Raw genomic sequence first — 17,950 nt, forward strand, 5'->3', positions numbered from 1 at the left:
TTGCAAGGTAACTAAGCTGTTTTTCCAGGTGTGTGTGTGTGTGTGTGTGTGTGTGTGTCTGTGTGTGTGTTCCCTTTAAAGTCTGAAGCACCTAGGATCCCCACATTTGAGTGCCAATGGAATCCATGATTCTCCTTTCTAACCCTCAACTAAAGAAACTGAGGAAATGGCTGGGTTCAGAAATCTAGGAGAAAAAGGATCCCATAAGGCTATGTAATATCTTATGCTCCAAAGCAAATACCTGAAGGAACATGCAGACTAATTTACACATTAAATGAAGATGAAAGGCAAGAGGCTAAAAGCCAGTTAGATAGAACAGAATCAGTGGCTCCACAGCACACCAGAGTAGACAGGTAAGTAAGAACAAGAGAATTGGGATATGTGAGGGGTTTTGTTTGTTTATTTTTTGGCAAGAATGAAAATCTATAAACAAATAAAGCCAGGGTGAGATGAAGCAATCCCCACTTGGCAGTGACTACAAAACAAAAAGAACCTAGGTATTAGTCAAAGCTACAGGGTGAGGTTGGGAAAAGGAATGGGATTTTGGTCTCAAAACATCTCCCACATATTATGTTCTGGTTGCAGAGAAGCTGGGCAGGGTCTGTCTCAGGCACAAGACAGAAAGGCACAGACCAAACACAGGGCAACTGCACCACAGTTGTGTATATGTTTGTGTCCCCATGGTGGGATGAGAAGAAAACACAGTTTCTGAGATACTCTGGCCCAAGCACATGCATGGGAAGGATAGGTTCCCAAGCACATGCATGGGAAGGATAGGTTCAGTCAAGGGACACTGTACCAAAGGACCAGCTCATAGTTTTTTCGAATGACCAAGGCTATAAGAACTGTAGGTTAAGGCATATCCATGTGGAAGAGGACCAGCTGCGACTGGGCTGCCTAAAATTGGAAACGGGATAAAGTGAGAGCAAGCCCAGCGCTGGTGTCTCGTAAGAACTCGGTGTCAGCTGTTATGTCTCTTCTTAGTCATGACCTCATTTGAGCTGCTCACTGAGAAGCACCAGTGACTGGCACCTAGTATGCCACACGTCTGTGACTGTTGATAGCACCTAGTGGTCCTTGAGTATGAGGGGCTTGCCCATCTAAATCTGGCTGTACTTTCTGTATGGGAGCAATGCAAGCAGCTCCACTCACCGGTGTAGGAGTCTGCCCATTCTCTGTGCCCTTCTTACCTGGGTGACATACCCATATGCCTGGTATCTGCAGAACCAAAGGAGCCTCATTACAGTGAAAAATGTTACAATCAGGAAATGAGACTAGAAAATAGTAGTTTCAAACTGAATAAGGGCAGGAATGACACAAAACAGGTATAAATGTTCATGCATCTAATCTTAATATTCACATATCTGTGGTACCCTGCACAACTGAGGGCTCTAGTCACCATAGGCAACTTGGAATAAAGGTTGGGGTGAGGAAATCAAGTGTTCTTAAACTCACCAGCAATGCCTCCATCATCCATTGTTGGTCACCATTAAACAAGGAAAGACGACAGAACTAGATTGGGTAAGCAATGAGGCATCATTACATCCCTAGTGTACTATGTATTTTCAGTCCCCAAAAGGTTATGTCTTAAAAAAGAATTCTGCAAAGACATGTAACAACACTTGTACACAATTATAAAACCCATTTGCTTTCAGTTAAAACACAGTTTGGTGAAAAGCTGTTCTCAGGACAGTTTGAATTAAAGCCAGCTACAAATGGCCCCCTTCTGAAAAATCAATATTAACCAAGAACCATGGAGATTCAAATGGTGTGCACAAATGACCCAAGAATGTGGAACTCAATTATTTAAAAGATTTGTAGGAAGATACTTCTGATTCACCAAAGTCTGTCTCTAAAACAAATCTTTAAAAATGCCAATACTAACTTCCCTTTCTTCTCTAGACTCTGAACCCAATTTAGCTCCCTGCCCTGGAGAAAAGCTCTCAATGGTCTTCTTCCCAGCTGGAGTCCTCACTAAGAGGCACTGAAGAGAACATACTAAAAAAAATAATAATCACAAAAAGTTATCAAATGTCTTAAGTACTAAAGCCATAAGCAAGGAAAACCTACCTGAACACATTTACTTATTCTTTGAAGATAGTATCAATGCTACTCCAGTGATCCTCCAGCTCAGCTCCCCAGAGAATATGGTGACAGTAGGTGCAGGCCACCACATTTGGACTAAATCTGCTTTTAAAGAACACTTAGAGGGGCTGGGGATTTAGCTCAGTGGTAGAGCGCTTACCTAGGAAGCACAAGGCCCTGGGTTCGGTCCCCAGCTCCGAAAAAAAGAACCAAAAAAAAAAAAAAAAAAAAAAGAACACTTAGAAAGGATGTGCAACTTGCGGCATTTGAGTCATGCATTTCACAACTACCCCCAAAACACCAATCAGATATCAGAAATTAACAAACTGACTTTGAATGTTCTAATAAAATTAATGGATGAAATCCATTTATGAAGAAATCCGAAATGAAAGCTACTCATTTTATCAAAATCTCTCTCTCTCTCTCTCTCTCTCTCTCTCTCTCTCTCTCTCTCTCACACACACACACACACACACACACACACACACACACACACACACACGAGCCCAACTATAGGGAACAGAGAACAACTTCAGGCCCGCCAGGCCTGGGAAAGCAGTGTTCAGGCTCTGTCCCAAAGAAAGGACTTATCATCTCAGTCACCACTATCATCTCAGTCACCACTTTCATTGGCGCCAGTGAGGGGTTACATGCAGGTTCAGGTGGGAAGTGACTGAGTACCAGGCAATTTTTTCAAAGAGAAGGACACAGTCTAAAACAGTAAAGCAGAGTGCATACAGCCCTGGCAGAACCACAAATGCATGTGAACTAGTTTTAAAGGGAGACTTTGCTAGCAACCTGGAAATGGTAGCTCCATTGCTTACTTTGAGTGGGAAAAAACATATTTTAGGTACTCAATCCTTTCCAAATAAAGAAAACAATAACAAGTTCACATGTTAACAAAGAATATATTAAAAGTTTACATTCTTTCCACAACTGCATAAAAAAACAGGCATCTTAAATAATTACAAGAAACAATGAGCTCTCTATACTTGCAAAAATTAATACAATCAGAAAAACATTTACAAGAATATCTTTACTATCTAAAGATTTACAATGGTGAAAGACTAGTTATTTCGCACTAAACATCTGCCTGCTGAGATAAACATTCTCTAAAAAACGGTTTACTGAATAAAGTGACTACTGTTTTTTATTACTTTGTTTCTTAGCATTTAAAATAGTTACATGAATGGAAGGATAGTGTTTGACATCAAAATAAATTCTTGCAGCCTGATGTCTTTTAAGATACAGTATAAAAAGCAATAGAAAAACCACAACTGCATTATAAATGTTTTTGGTTCAAAATTTTATTTGAAATCTTATGTTTTCTTCCTAGACAAAAAAAGGTGACAAACACTGGTAATTTGTAAAACCTAACATATGCAGAGCCTGTATTTAGATCAAAAATACTTTTTTTCTTTTTTTCCAAGAATGTTATTTTATAAATCTTCAAAAATGTAGCATAGGTTCAAGTCTTGGGGCACTGAGCTGGCAATGCCAGGTTTGGAGGTTATCACTCTGTAGCTACACAGGAGATGACCATGCAGGGAGATGGCCTTAAAGAAGTAGTAACACTCTGAGGAGAGACCATTCACTCACCACAGGAAATGAGTTCAGTGGACAGCTACTTAGCCCGGCACTAGCTTCATTCATTAAATGGTGGACACTTTTAGTTTATCTCTAAAATGCATAGTTCAAGAAAGCAGATGGCAAGAATTAGTAACTGCAACTTCATTTTATTTCCCTTCTTCGCTGAATTTTAAGAAATAAAATAGGAATACTTAGGGACTTTTGATAGCTTTTTCAAGTGAAAAGATAAAAGGCAAAATTCCACATATAGCTTCTATAATATACAAAGTCAGTTAGTATTTTATAAAAAAAAAAAGTTTCAATATAAAGATTGCCTTTGCTCCCAGGGGTGTGGAATGCTGGTGAGTAGATGAGTCGGTGTCTCTGTTGAATGCACCTTAAATGGGAAGAAACAGCTTGCAGCGAAAGTGAACAGAGAGTTTGTGTCCCCTAATTTCCTTCCCAGGTGTGAACTTCCCTTTGTCTTTTGAAATATTTCACTGAACTTTGGATTCTGCCTATGGAGAGATTTAATTACAGCCTGCATAGAACAAAACAAAAACAGAACAAGAAAAAACAAAAGAGGAGCCCAAACCCTAAGTACCAAGTCAAGTAGTAAAAACTAATTTTGGACCCTTGCTAGTGCTTTAATACACATTTGCATATTGGGTAGTGATAATTTCACTGGTGTCCATTCCAATACCCCCACAGACGTCCTCACAAAAGGCAGGCAGAAAATGTTATGTTGTGTGTACGGTTCTTGGAAAACACATGGAAGCTGCAACATGGCATTTCCTCCAATCTTTGAAGCCTCTGGAGTGAATGGTGGTCTAGGATATGGTAAGGCTGTGCTCTGCTAACCTCATGCTAGCACTGCTTATCTCAATGCCACCTGAGTTTCAAGCTGACAGAGAACATTGTCAGTTCTAAAGCGCCAGTCGAAAGCCATGCTATGATGGAGAGAACATACCAGAGTTCAGCGGCTTTCACAACTAACCTGTTGCAGCCGATTGTAGAGCACCCCACAAACTTGCTTCTATTACTCTGCCTCCCTTAGCACGTGACCATCACTGATTATATGGAGTGATTGACAGATCGTTCTTTTATAAAAAAATCTAAGTGTGACTATTGCTGATTTAAATTCTCACAATTTTCGTACAAAAAGAAAGTTTCCTAGGACCACAAAATACCAATTATTTTTCTTATCAAGTGTCAGGATAATTTACTAAAGTTGGGGCTTGGCTTTTCTTATTGCTAAAGTATTCTAAAATCTGACTCAATACTGCAAATGACTCCTCTTCTTCCTTGTATGTTTTTGGCCTTAAAAACATGGCTAAGGGTTACCTCAAACTTAGGTGTCTGCAATAATCAGAAAACAAAAACAAACCCAAAACCAAAACCAAAAAAAACCTCTTCCCAGCATCCCACTACCCAGAAACCAAAAACCTTAATCACCAACATTAACCCAACTTCAAGAGTAATAGAATCCAACCCCTGCTGCTGAGGTCCAGAAAACTGTGAGGTCATTCCTAGCCAATAGTAATTCATCCCAAACTTAAATTCAAACATAAAAATTTCCAACCTTTATTATTTTTATCAAATATTCTGTCTTAGGACACAGTTCACAAGCTGAGGGCCTGCTGCTTTGCGACAGGTGAAGGGGAGGCCCTTTAATTGTGTGTCTGCTCATGACTCCAAAGGCTGAAGGCCGTCTTGAATGTCCTGTGGCAGAGCTTGCACATGAACTGTCTCTTAAATGTGATTGCTGAAAGGGGCGGGGCGTGGTAGAATAGGGTATCTGACTCCTGGGGTGCAAAGAGCTTCTCTGTAGCTGGGGCTGGGTTCTCAGGCAGGCCTGTGGGGCTGTCGGGCTCCAGGGGCTGAATCTTGGGCAAGGGTGGTGGAGGTGGCAGAGGTGGTGGTGAGGGGGAGTTTGTGGGCACAGGACACACCTCAGGCTCTTTCTGCACAGGCTCCTCTGTAGCCTGAGACATGTGGGACTGGAAGTGACTCCAGAGCCGGAAGTTGGTACGGAAGGCTTTGTGGCATACGTGGCAGATGAAGGGCTTCACGGAACACAGCAGCTCCTGGTGCCGCTCCAGCTGCTTGTGTGCCGTGAACATCTTTCCGCATTTCTCACAGGGCCATAGGCCGGCCTCCTTGCTGGGGCCGGCCTCCCTGGGAGCTGCGCTAACCTCAGGAGCCTCCTCCTCAGCCTCCTCCACAGGCTCCTCTTTGACTTGGACTTTCAGTTGCTTTGAAAGACTCAAGTCTTCAGGGAGGCAGGAGGAATCCTCAGAATCGAAGTTCACTTGTTCTGAAGAGTCGCTAAATGCCGTATCCTCTTTCGGAGTGGCCACATGGTTTACCTTGCTGGGCTCAGTCTGAGGCCTGGAAGCAGCTGCCACTTCACCGTTGTGGTCCAGGGTGGGCATGGAGAAGTTCTCTGCTAAAGCCATGTTGTTCTGGTTATGCACTTCCACCTGGTGCCGCCAGATGCTGAAGGAGGACTTGAAGGTGCGCATGCACTCCAGGCAAGTCAGCTTTTTGTACTCACACCTGTCCTCATGTTCCTGCTTCAGCGCGGGGGAGAAGAACCTGAGGCTGCAGTAAGGGCAAACGGTGGCGTTCCGGCACAAGCGCTCGTGGTTGCCTTGCTCTAGAAGAGAAGAGAGCTTAGCATTACAGAGGCGGCACGGGTAAACCTCCTTGCTCTCTACCGCGCGTGCTTTTGGCTTAGCAGCTCTGCTTACTCCGAGGGGCCTCTCTCCCGGGTGCATCTTTATGTGCTGCTTAAACTGAGAGAGAAAGCGGTATGCCTTGCCACAGTAGGCACAAATGTAGGCCCCTTTGGCTCGGGAGCGCAAGTTCCTCTTGATGACTTGCTGTGCTGGGGAGCTACTCTGTCCCTGGAAGCCAGGCTTGCTGCGCCTCAGCTTAATGATCAGGGCCTTCTTAATCTCCCTCTCTCTCACTATGTCAATCAGCTTTCTTTGGAATTTCTCATCCAAAACTGCATGGGAACTAGAGGCTGGCGATGGGTTCTTCACTATGCCGTGTTGGGTCTGACAGTGTGTCCACACTTTGAAGTTGGTATGAAACCTCTTGTGACAGATGTCACAAGCGTAAGGCTTCTCGGGGTTATGGTACATGTTAACATGGCGGTGAAGACCCGCGGTTGATCTAAAAATCTTAAGGCAATGTTTGCATTTAAATTTTTTGTTTGGTCTCGTCCCCTCCAACTCACCAAACTCCTCTCTGTTTAAGTCAGAATCTGGGAAGTTGCTGTCAAGGGAAGGAGGGCTCCTGCCCTCTTCACAGTTCTCTTCTGAGACAGCAGGCCCGTGTTCATTTGCCTTTGGCTTCTTCAAGGGTGACCTTCTGTCTGTCTGGAACCTTCTCTTTGCCGGGAGTCTGCTCATATCTCTCTGGTCTTCCTCTGTTTTGAGGGGCAGCTCTCTCGTGGCGGCTGCTGCTGCTGCATCTCCTCCCACAGTGACCCGGATGATGTCTGAGGGGTCCGAAAGTGGGCTGCTGGGCTCCGTCTTAATGCGTACCTCAGTCACAGGGGAGGCCTCCTCCCTGTCTGTCGACTGAGAAGCACTAAAGGACCTGAGGCGATGAGGCTGGAGCACTTGAGGCCTGTCATCCAGGACTTTTTTTTCACTGCAATCTTTTAAGGATGACTTTTGAGACATCGCACAGAACACACTGCCCGGTGCCTCATTTGCCGCTGAGGATGATCCCTGGGATGACTTCAAATCTAAGGAGGGGGAGTAAACAGGAACCTGGCTGTCCATAGATAGTGACCGCCTGAGGAGGCTTTTCACTAGTGGGCCACTTCTGTCAATGCTCTGGTTTGCAGAAGCAGGACCACCAGATGGGACCACCAGCCCTAGCTTAGAGTAGTAGAGCAAGTTCCTATCCTCCCCCTGACCGCCTCCTTTGCTAGTTTCTTTTAAGAGATATGGAGTCTCTGATGAGCTATGAAGAGACAGAACGGGGGGCCGTGGTCTCTTCAGTGCCAGTTCTATAGCTTTCCCCTTGGGAAGCTGGCTGCTCACCCCTGGTTTATCATCTGTGGCCTCTCTGTCCTGTGAAGGCTTTGGGGGCAGGACTGTAGTTCTCTTTACCAAACTGCCCCTATTAGGATCATCCAAAGCCCCAGGCTGTTCCAGAGACTTTGCATAGACTGCAGCACTCTCCTTTGTCCAGCTCTTTTCAGTTAAGGACAGACTATGAAGCTGCTCTGGTGGCTTGGCCACATGTGGCTTACTGGTGCTGGTCTTGACTGAACCACTGGGGGAGGCTCGGGCAGCATGGCTAAGGTCCTGCATGGCTGGACCACTGGCTTTCCCTGGCACTTCGCTCCTGCCCTGACATACAATGACACTTCGCTTTTGAGAGGTGGTTTCATCATCTTCCACTGGCACTCTTTTCCTGTTGGGACAGGCTGGAAAAGGAGCCTGAGGGGCTTTGGCAACGATGTTGGTCAGGAAGGAGATACCAAGGCTATACCCCAGCTCCTGCACAGCAGCAAGGCTGCCCTTCTCCACAAAGAGGGAAGAAGAGTAAATGTAGTTCAGAACGTTGTCAAAAGCATCAGGCTCACAGAAGTCCAGCTGAAAGACAGTCTGAGCCTCGTTCTCCTTATTCGTGAATAAACTCTGGAAGTACTCACTGCTGGCAGCCAAGACGTTCTTATGAGCTCGGAACTTCTGGTCTCCAACAATCAGGAGCACGTCACACAGCTGTCCCTTGAGGCGCTCCTCATTGAGGGCACTGAGCAGAGAGATGGCATGTGCTGGGTTGATGTAATGCAGTAGTCCCTCCATTCTGCAGTTTATCTGAAAGAAGAGGTGAGGCCATCACCATTTGTATTCCACAAAGGCCTGCACAAAAGCAATAGGTACACACAGAGAGGAACAGGTTTGCATAGAGAGGACACTTGATAACTAAGTTGAGCACTTAGGACCCTTACCCATCTAACACTTAGTTACATTTACTTTATTCAGGAAATAAGTATGGATTGTCAAAACTTTTAGCCTAGCTGTAAAGTTTCAACTGAAAGGTCACTGAAAATTTAAAACCTAAAGATGAAAGAAAGCGACTTGGTGAGTGAGTGTGAGCTTTGGGCTAGATGCAGGCCGTGGCGCCAGTCTCATCCTGTGAGCCCAGGCCTCTGTACATAGGTCTGTACATGAAGTAACAACTGTTTCTTCTAGCAAGGGTATGGCAAAGATCAGATGAACAAGTATCTAGTGTAAACACTCAACAAATGTGCTACTAACTGTCAAATTGTAAGAATAGGTTTAACTTAGTAACAGAGAAAATCCAGATTTCCACCTCTGGAGCGCTAAGGAAAAGCAGGCTTCTCATGTGACAGGATATATGGGCTCTGCTGTATGAGCACCTCCTCTCTGTGATCTAGTTTTCTATCACTGTCTCTATTTACAGTATTGACATGGAAATGGGAATGTAGCTTAGTACAGTACCTGCTTCGCATGTGTAAGACTCTGAATCTCATTACCAGCACACAGTGTATGTAAATGTGGGGTGTGGAGGGGGAGGAGACAGAGACATAAAGAATCAGACACTGATTTTTTTTACTATTAGAATGTATCCACAGTGACTAGATACATCTTTAACAGATTATTCTAGAGAGGGACTGCTACTGAGAACCACACTCAGCACCAGATACAAGTTAACAAGTCCAGAGCTCCCAGCTCCAAGCTGTCCAGGGTCAACCTTTACTAGTCACTTGGAGACTATGCTCTTCAGCTTTCAGAGAGAACAGAGTGCAAGATGCAGACAGGGGTGTGGCTCTGCCATAAGAGATGACACTAGCACCCACCAGGTTTCCTTCATGCCTGCCTGCCTTCCTTTAACAGTGGCATGCAGCTCTTTTACTTGTAACAAGGACTTGGATAAGATCCTTTTTTTCTTCTAGCCATTTCTATTTCTCACTCACTCCGAGTTCACTATAAGAACCACACATCTGTGTAAAGACACATCTCATCTTTTACAGGGATCAGCAGAAAAGCACCGAGCTTAGACTGTCACAAGGCTGACTCAGCCATGCACTGGCAGTCTGTAGCACTGAGAATTTCTGAAGATGTTGACACAGGGGAAACAGCAGACCAGAAGTAAAGATTGGGCAGACATTTGTCGAGTAGTTTTGTTTTTTCTTTTAAACTCAATTTAATGGTCTGAAACCAGCAATTAAAAAACAGATAAAGCACCAAAGAGAAAATATAAGAAAGTACTAAACGTAGCAAGGGCTTGGGAAACCTGTTTCAATTACAGACAGACATATCCTTATGTGCAAACACACATTCAGTTGAGTTGTAAAAGCAGTTTTTCTGGGAGGTAAGAGTCAGCCACTCTGAGCCCCAGAGACAGTAACAACTTCCACACAGTGCTGCTGAGGGGCAAATGGGATGATTATTCCATCCCTCACTCAGCTCCTAACACAGTACCTACCTACCGTGCTTTCATCAGTCACGAAGTACATTTGAGAAGACTGGAGAAAGTAGGGCATGAGCATGGGATTATGGAGAAATGACAACACAACAAGGTAAATACTAATGTGATATAAAACTGGAGCCAAGAGAGGAGGGAGTCATGGACAAGATCATCTCAGGAGTCAGACTGTAGGAAATAGGTAGCCATTGGAGGACCATGGGCAACAAGCCTGAGTTATGCCTTAATTATAACAGTTCTGGCTTCTTTGCAGATGACAAAGCAAAGGACACAGGAGTCTACTGCCATGGTAGCAGTAGCATGGGGCTGACACTGATTGTAAAGGCAGAGCAATTAAGTTTTCTAATGGCGTAACTACAGAGCAATGGGAAGTCAAGGATGCCTCCAAAGATCCTGCCAGGACAGGGAAAAGGATGGCCTTTGAGACAGATTTGACAGAGAAATTAGACTGCATCCCTAACTCTGCCTTTCTAGGGGATTCAGTTCTGACACTCTATAGGTCAGTGACAGCCTATTAATCTTACCTTTTACACATCTTTCTATTTCCTTTTCTGAGCTCCCTGCAATCTCTGCCCAAACATCTATATCTCAGTCACTGTATCAGGTTCCACTTTTGAGAGAAAAAAATAAGACACCAAGACAACCCAAAAATACAAATATAAGCTAAGATCCACCTAAAATGTACTAAAACTCTACTAACCACAGAGGATGTCAAAAAGACAAGCGCAGTCTTGTTCCCGGAGTTTAGTCTTGCACAAAAACAGCACAAAGCAATCGGTTGACAATGTACATTATGGAGATACAGAGGAATGTCTATGGATATCCTAAGAGATGCAGTACAAGTGAAAGCCACCAGTTCCAGGTGAAAGGCAGCCAGACGAGGAACCAAAGCATGTGGAAGAGACAGGGATAAGGTGAGAGGACCTGCACGGGACGAGCAGTATGTGCAGCACCACAAACAGACATAAAAGAGTCGTCCTGGGAACTGTCGTGACCCTGCGGGAGATGAAAGGGCTCTGGTAATCAAAATGAAGACACTGGAGTTCAGAAGAGGACAGCTGTTTCTACAGTATCTGGAGACTGAGGAGACGGCCAGGTGGAATGGATTCTCCTTCACATATGGGTTTCTTTTACACCTTAAGTCAATTATGAGGACTTGAAAACAATGGCTACCGTCCTGGTCCACCTGCAAACAAGGACTATTTGAATTCTTGTACTTTGATTACAGTAGGTGTAACCACTTATTGGATTTAGTAACTAAAGTTAAACACTGCTTGAGAGATCAAAGAGAAAAAGCAGAGCTGCGAGTGTTGCCTGGCAATCCAGCACACTGTGGCTGGGGAAGCTCAGACTAAGCCTCCAGACTTCTCAGACCTGACCCTTTGACAGTTGTGCTGCTGGGGGTCCTTTCTCGATGAGTGTTTAAGAATAGCAGACTCATGTTCCTGCATGAATTAACTACAACTCAACAGCAACACCAATGTCATAACAAAGCACTATGCCTGGCTTGCTCGTCTGCACCTCACTCACTATGCAGAAACCCCATCAATCGAGCAATCGAGCATGACAGAACAGCCTGGAAGGTGCTCAGAACTGAGCTGTGGAAGAAAAGGACTCTAAGAGCAGAAGCAGCTGAGACGATGACGACCTCCCTTAAAAAAACAGGTTCTGAAACAGGCTGACTTCCTTATTACATGGATCACCCTACAAATACCTTCCCAAACCCCCCAAGATGGTTCTACTTAATGTTGTTTTCAGAAGGTTCAAAAGGGGGAGAACGGAGAGAATTGTGAGGGTAAAAGCTCATGGCAGACAGCTATATGGGGGAAGTCTTCAGTCTGCTGCCACCTGTCAGGAATGTAATCTTAACCAGACTGTTCATCATTTCTCAACAGTAGTGTCCTTGCCTGATCAGTGCTAGCCCCACCTATACCATGTGTAAATCACATGAGGCATAAACAAGGCAACTTGTGAAAATCCCGGTCTGCAGAGCAAATCCCACCTGGCAAGCACACATCTTTCTTCTCTCTTCCTCTCCCGAGTGTTTGTGAGCCCGCTGTACACTGTGCATCATAAGAGGTGCTGATGATGGGAGGTGAGCTCGTTGGCTGGCTTCCTGTTCTCCTGCACCTCACATTCCTGTGACTGGGCAGACAACAATGTGATAAAGAAGGCACAGAGTGTGGAAGAACACTGCTGTCAGCAGGCTATCAATGTGGTCAGGAGCTGGTAGGGTGGATGAGTGAGTGACTGGTGGGAATCAGGGAAGGCTTGGGATTCACTTGATATTGCTGTTAAAAAGATCCAGAACTTCCAGGAATTTTATATGGCCCAGATTAAAATCTTTTGAAGCTTGCCCTGGCCTCAAGTCAATTTCCTAAAGTTCCACACAGCTGGACTCAATGAAATTTCTCCATGCCATCACACAAATGCCTATGACACACTAGATGCTGAGGTGAGACAAATCTTAATATATCTTAATATAAGTTAATTCAACCCAAGCATTTCCATCCTTACGTTACTTGGATGAGGGACTTTGGAGTTTAAGGAAGGTGGGCAATTTTGGAATAGAGTATTCTGGAGACAGATGCATAAGAAAGGGAAGCACACAGTCACAAACTCCACAGGATACTATGAAGGGAAGGTGAGAAGGAGATGAAAGGATTCAAAACAATCTCCCCTATTTCAATTTAAGAGACTGGTGCCACAGCAAAAGATCATTACAAAAGAGTTAGGCTCTAGGACTAGTCCAAACATGCACACTAATAGCTCTGTGGGAACTGTCCCTTTACTAACCTACAGCTAAGCTCTAGGAACACTGCCCTTTGCAATGGTGAAGCATGCCCACATGACCTACCATGACCCTGGAACTAGAGGGATGCACATGAACATCCAACATTTAACTACATACACAACTCATCCTTAGGCTCACACTCTCTCCACTTGATGTGACTCCGTGGTGACAGGAAGTTGGCTGAGCTTCAGTGTTGTCATCACTCACCTGGTAACACTGCAGACATCCCAAAATTCTCTAAAGTGCCTCCGGTTTCAAAGCTAGACAGGCTTAGGGGAATCCTTCATGGTGTCAGGTTACTGTACTCCATTTCAACACATTTCAGCCTCCCTCTCTCTAGTTCAAATTTGGTTCAGGGGCAGCCTCAGCCAGGAGGATGACTTCACTTTAACACAGTTTAGGCTCTTAGCTATGCTGCATACAAGCAGCCTCCGTTGGTCTGCTCTGGCCACCCAGCAGCCACTGCTGCTTCTGCAGAGACCCTCTGCATTGGTCTGGAAGAATACTCTTGCCTAGCAAGTGCAACCTGATGGTTGTAGGCATACAAACAAAGCCAGGCCAACTAGAAACTTTCTCCCTAGACTATGGTTCATGAGAAGACAAAGGCAATAGTTGAGTGGAGCCAAATGACTGATCTCAGTGTAGGCTGACTTGTACATTCTTGTAAGTGGTTTGGTTTTGTCATTCCTGTCCCAAGGTTTTTTTGGTGTTTTGTTTTGGTTGTAGTTTAAGCTTTTCCTCAAACCTCAAGAGTGATCATGCATTTTTTATTTTATTTTTAAAATAAATCCCCTTTTCAACCAGTCAGTTTCTGTTCTGGCTTATTTCTGCATACTGTGTGCTCATGTCCTGTCTTCCATGCTTGTCTTTCACATGCTAGATTCCTCAAGCAAGGCTTCCATTAGTGCCCCAGCACACACTATCTTCCATGAATGCAGCTTGCTCACTCGCCCTCTCCAAGTGCAAGGCATGGTTAAATATATGAGACCCTTCAGATATACACTGCATTCTTTACATGGGGATACTCAGAACAGACAAAGCCCTGCTGTCTAGAGATAAGGAAAACCCTAAAGTCAATTTCAATGTGTTAAATGTCTTCATAGGGACAGAGGTGTAATAGCTGGTGTAGTTCACAGCAGTGCAGAGGGAGTTCAGGAACCACCTTGGTCTATCCCTGACTCTCTTAGTTAAAAATAAAACAGGCTAAAATACAAAACCTATTTAAAGAAAAAAAAAAAAAAGCTTTACGCCTCTATAGACTCCTGTATTCAAACTACTCCTAAAATTCTTACCTACTGTGGCTTTTCCCTATTTCTGTTCCTGAGACACAACCTGCCTACCCGACCTCCTCCCACTCAACCTGAACCATCCAGATTTTGCCAAACCCCTTTTGCAGCACAGCTCAAGTTCTAGTCCTTTAGGAATCTTTTAGGGCTAAACACTTCCAGCCAACATCCTAGTTTGTCTCTTGAAGTTCTAACTTCTGTACCTTAAAAAGGTCTTTAAGACACAGCTAATTAAGTTAAAATGTACCTTAATCCAAAAAGAAGTGATGTCTCTGAACAAAGAATTAAATCAGAGACAAGCATAGAGGGAAGATTCTATGAGGAAACTATGTACAAGCCAAGAGAAGAGGCACAGGAGAGACCTGGTCTACCAACACCACTGTTACCTCCAATGTTCAGTTTCTGTAACTGTGAGAAAATGCATTCCTATTGTTTAGGTCACTGGTCTGTATACTACATTAAAGCACGCCAACTAAACAAACACAGTCTTAAAGTTACTTAAGCTTAGAACAAGTAAGCAAAATACATCGTGTGGCACATGTCTACAGTGCCAGTTCTTGGGAGACTGAGGCAGGAGGATTATGAGTTCAAGGCCAACATAGGCTGCAGTCCCTTGGCAAAAAGCAAATGCCTACCACCAACAGTAGGCACAGCAGTTGTCACACAGAGCAGGCACAGCGCCACATGTTTACTCCCTGACATATGCTAGCTGTTGTGTCCCACCAGGACTGCAAGCTCTTTAAGGGTCAATACATTCTTACTTTTGGCACTCCTCATGATGCCCAAATTGGGAATCCTACACAATAAATGTGATTATTTTTACTCTATACTCCAATTAAGGAGTAAAAATAAAGTTCTTTGATTGCTTACTCCAAATAAAGCTGGTCACTTTACTCACCTGTTTTAGACTATAGGTTTTTTTTCCCCTAAATTATTAATGGCCCCAATAGATTTGCATGTTTGAATGCTTGGCTCATAGGGAGTGGCACTATTAGGAGCTATGGTCTTGTTGGAATAGGGAGTAGGTGTGGCCTTTTTGGAGTAAGTGTGTCACTATGGAGGCAGTGAGGTCTCCTATGCTCTGGCTATTCCCCATGTGGACACAGTCCCCTTCTGAGACTTCAGATCAAGATGTAGAATGTCTAAAGCTTCCATACTTCCCATCATGATTATAATGAAACCTCTGAAACCGAAAGCCAGACCCAATTAAATGTTTTCCTTTATAAAAGTTGCCTTGGTCGTGGTGTTTCTTTACAGCACTAAAACCCAAACTAAGACAGTGGCACCCCTTACCATCGAACCCACAAATCTGCACTTCCAGTTTCTGAAACCCAAAAGTATCTTTTATCTCTCCTTTACTTGGCCACTTTGTACAGAAGGATTCAGATAGAAATATAAAGCTTTTGCCACTTGCCTCTGCACATCCCTCTGCAGTAACCCCACGGTGATTTCAATGCATCAGCTTTTATATGTGAACCCCTCAGAGGACCCCATTTGCTCCCCCGGAAAGCCTTCATTTCCACTTTTGGATTCCTAGCATCGGACTTGGCAGGTGTCTACCACGTAAAGAAAGCTCACTAGACCTGAGGCTTGGACTTGTTCATCTTCATCTCTCCAGAGTTCGTAGAACCCAGCATGGGGTGTTTTCTCAGCCTCTCCCGAGCTTTTGTGGCTGTATTAATAATTGAACTGACTCTACCTATTTCTGCTCAGACTTCAAGCTCCAGCCCCTTCCTTCTGAGCAGATCCATCTCTGATCACACTTGTCCTGCATGGTATGGTACTCGTGATCCACATTCTCACACCTGCTTGTCTCCAATCATCACCTTCCTAGGTTGGGTGATGCCAGCCATCTCTCTTCTGGCAGAAAATTCTTTCCTTTGCCCTTTGGCTAATCTCTCAGACCTGTAAATCCAGCCCTCAACCAGCTCTAGTACTGGGACAACTAAAATGGCTTCTCAGTTATCTCTTTCTCTAGAGCCCTCTATGCTAACTCTCTTGTTGCTTTTACTGTTCTCATACCTAATATTCTCTACTACATACTACTGTCAATTCCTCAAGGGACAGTTTCTATTGACAATTTATATTTCCTAAGAATGACACTGCCTATACCTTCAATAAACAGTAAATAAAAACGCTATGCTGTTTAAGTGCATCTGCTGAATTAAAGAGTCACTTTTAAGTAAGCCAAATTTCTACTTTAAAGTCAATATTTAGGGGTAAGGTTAAGGGTAATGATTAATCACCAGACATGGAGGAGGGTTTTCAGTGGAAACACTAACATGGATTAACCTACTTTTGCCCTCTGAAACAAGGTGGGAGGACCATGAAACAAACCCAGGAACTTATGACTCAGGGTCATGCTTATGAACAATCACCAGACTATGCTGTAACACAGATGTCGAAGGACGTAGAAGCGATTGGAGTTCATGCACCACACAAAATTTCCAAGCTTCAAAGGGCTGCTCAGTGTCCCCCCCAACATGGCCCCTGTGTCGGGCAACCTTAGGGAGTACCTGCTTAAGGCTCTCTGTACACGTGCTGCAGTGTGCGGTTCTCCAGAACCAAGAGCCTCAGGGACGCACAAGTGCATGGTTACAAGGTGCAGTCTCTGCAGAGGGGCACTCAAAGGTGCTCCAAATAACCAAGCCTGTGAGATGGGGAGACCCGGCCAAGATGTGAGCTGTAGGGAGGTCTTCCGTGCTATGTCCCCGGAGGAGGGTCTTTTTCCTAAGAAAAGCCTCGGGCCCGAGGGTCGGGGTGGGGAGTACGATAAGGTCTGCATGGGCTAAGGAGGTGGCCGCGGAGGTGCTGGCTGCCAGGCTGTCACGCTCCAGCCGCGGCAGGTGTGGGTGCCGCCACCGCCCACCAGTTTCCCGGCCCCGCGCGAGCGCGCGCCACCCAGCCCAGAGAGCGCGCCCTTGCCCGCAGCCGCGTCTCAACGGCTCTGCTGTGGCCAGCGCCCCAGACCCATACCGCGGTTACTCAGGCCGCCCCGGCCAGGGTGAGTAGCTCAGCGGCCTGGAGGCTGAGCATGCGTAGGAGCGAGGGTGAGGCCAAATGCGGGCACAGAGCATGCGCAGTGCAAGGACACATAGGGCTACGTGGGAGTCTGGGCATGCTCTGTAAGGACCGCGGCCCCGCGCACGCGTAAAAGGGCCCGACGCCCGCAACCCACTGGTGGAGGAAAAAAAGGAGAGAAATCACCTCAGAGTTACGTCAGGAAAGGCCGCGTTTTGCAGAGAGGCCGTAGCCCGGACAGGGCCCGACGTCCTCCTAGGGCGCGGAGCGTGACGGTTACTCACCGCTCTTCAGCCCTGGGGCAGGCGCCAAGCCCCTTTCCGCTCACACTCCGCTCGCGCAACCCGCAGCCTCCGCTGCCGCTGTGATTCCATCCATCTTGAATTTGACGTCATCCCACACCAGGGATGAGGTCATCGCAGGCAGCGCTCGTCACGTGCGTGGCGCTGGGATTGGGTGTCGATCGGCTGGGGGCGGGCCGGGGGCGGGCCTGCGGGAGCGCGGCCGCGTTGGGTCCCGCGCTTGGGTGCCTCTCCGGTGAGGCGCGTTCACGAGCAGTGGAGCGCAGGGACGCCCGAGGGTAGGCGTGTGGTCATGGGAAGCCCCTGAATGGGGAGTTATCGGAAAATAGCTCATCCCCATTTCTTCCTCCTGGGGAAAGCCGCAATGCACAAGTTGGGCCCCCAGGTTTCCCTTATTCGTTCTGTGGCTT

General features: G+C 45.6%; 1 protein-coding gene across 27 annotated transcripts; it reads right to left on the reverse strand.

Moving 5' to 3' along the window:
* Window positions 1-2,973: 2,973 nt before the first annotated feature.
* Window positions 2,974-17,633, reverse strand: Zbtb21 (zinc finger and BTB domain containing 21). Of its 27 annotated transcripts, none has more exons than XM_087576409.1 (5): window positions 17,523-17,628; window positions 12,140-12,282; window positions 8,336-8,501; window positions 6,902-7,417; window positions 2,974-6,313 (listed from the first exon to the last, which is right to left on the reverse strand). In XM_087576409.1, the coding sequence occupies exons 2-5, from the start codon at window positions 12,209-12,211 to the stop codon at window positions 5,325-5,327; spliced, it is 1,743 nt and encodes a 580-aa protein (XP_087432535.1). In that variant the 5' UTR covers window positions 12,212-12,282; window positions 17,523-17,628; the 3' UTR covers window positions 2,974-5,324. The 27 variants fall into 27 exon arrangements, with proteins under 27 accessions (XP_087432535.1, XP_087432534.1, XP_087432533.1 ...); XM_087576408.1 differs by having other exon boundaries at window positions 12,140-12,276; window positions 17,425-17,628; XM_087576407.1 differs by having other exon boundaries at window positions 17,425-17,628.
* Window positions 17,634-17,950: the final 317 nt, after the last annotated feature.

This window comes from Rattus norvegicus, chromosome 11 (assembly GCF_021556685.1).
Source record: "Rattus norvegicus strain SHRSP/BbbUtx chromosome 11, alternate assembly SHRSP_T2T, whole genome shotgun sequence".
NCBI lineage: Eukaryota > Metazoa > Chordata > Mammalia > Rodentia > Muridae > Rattus > Rattus norvegicus.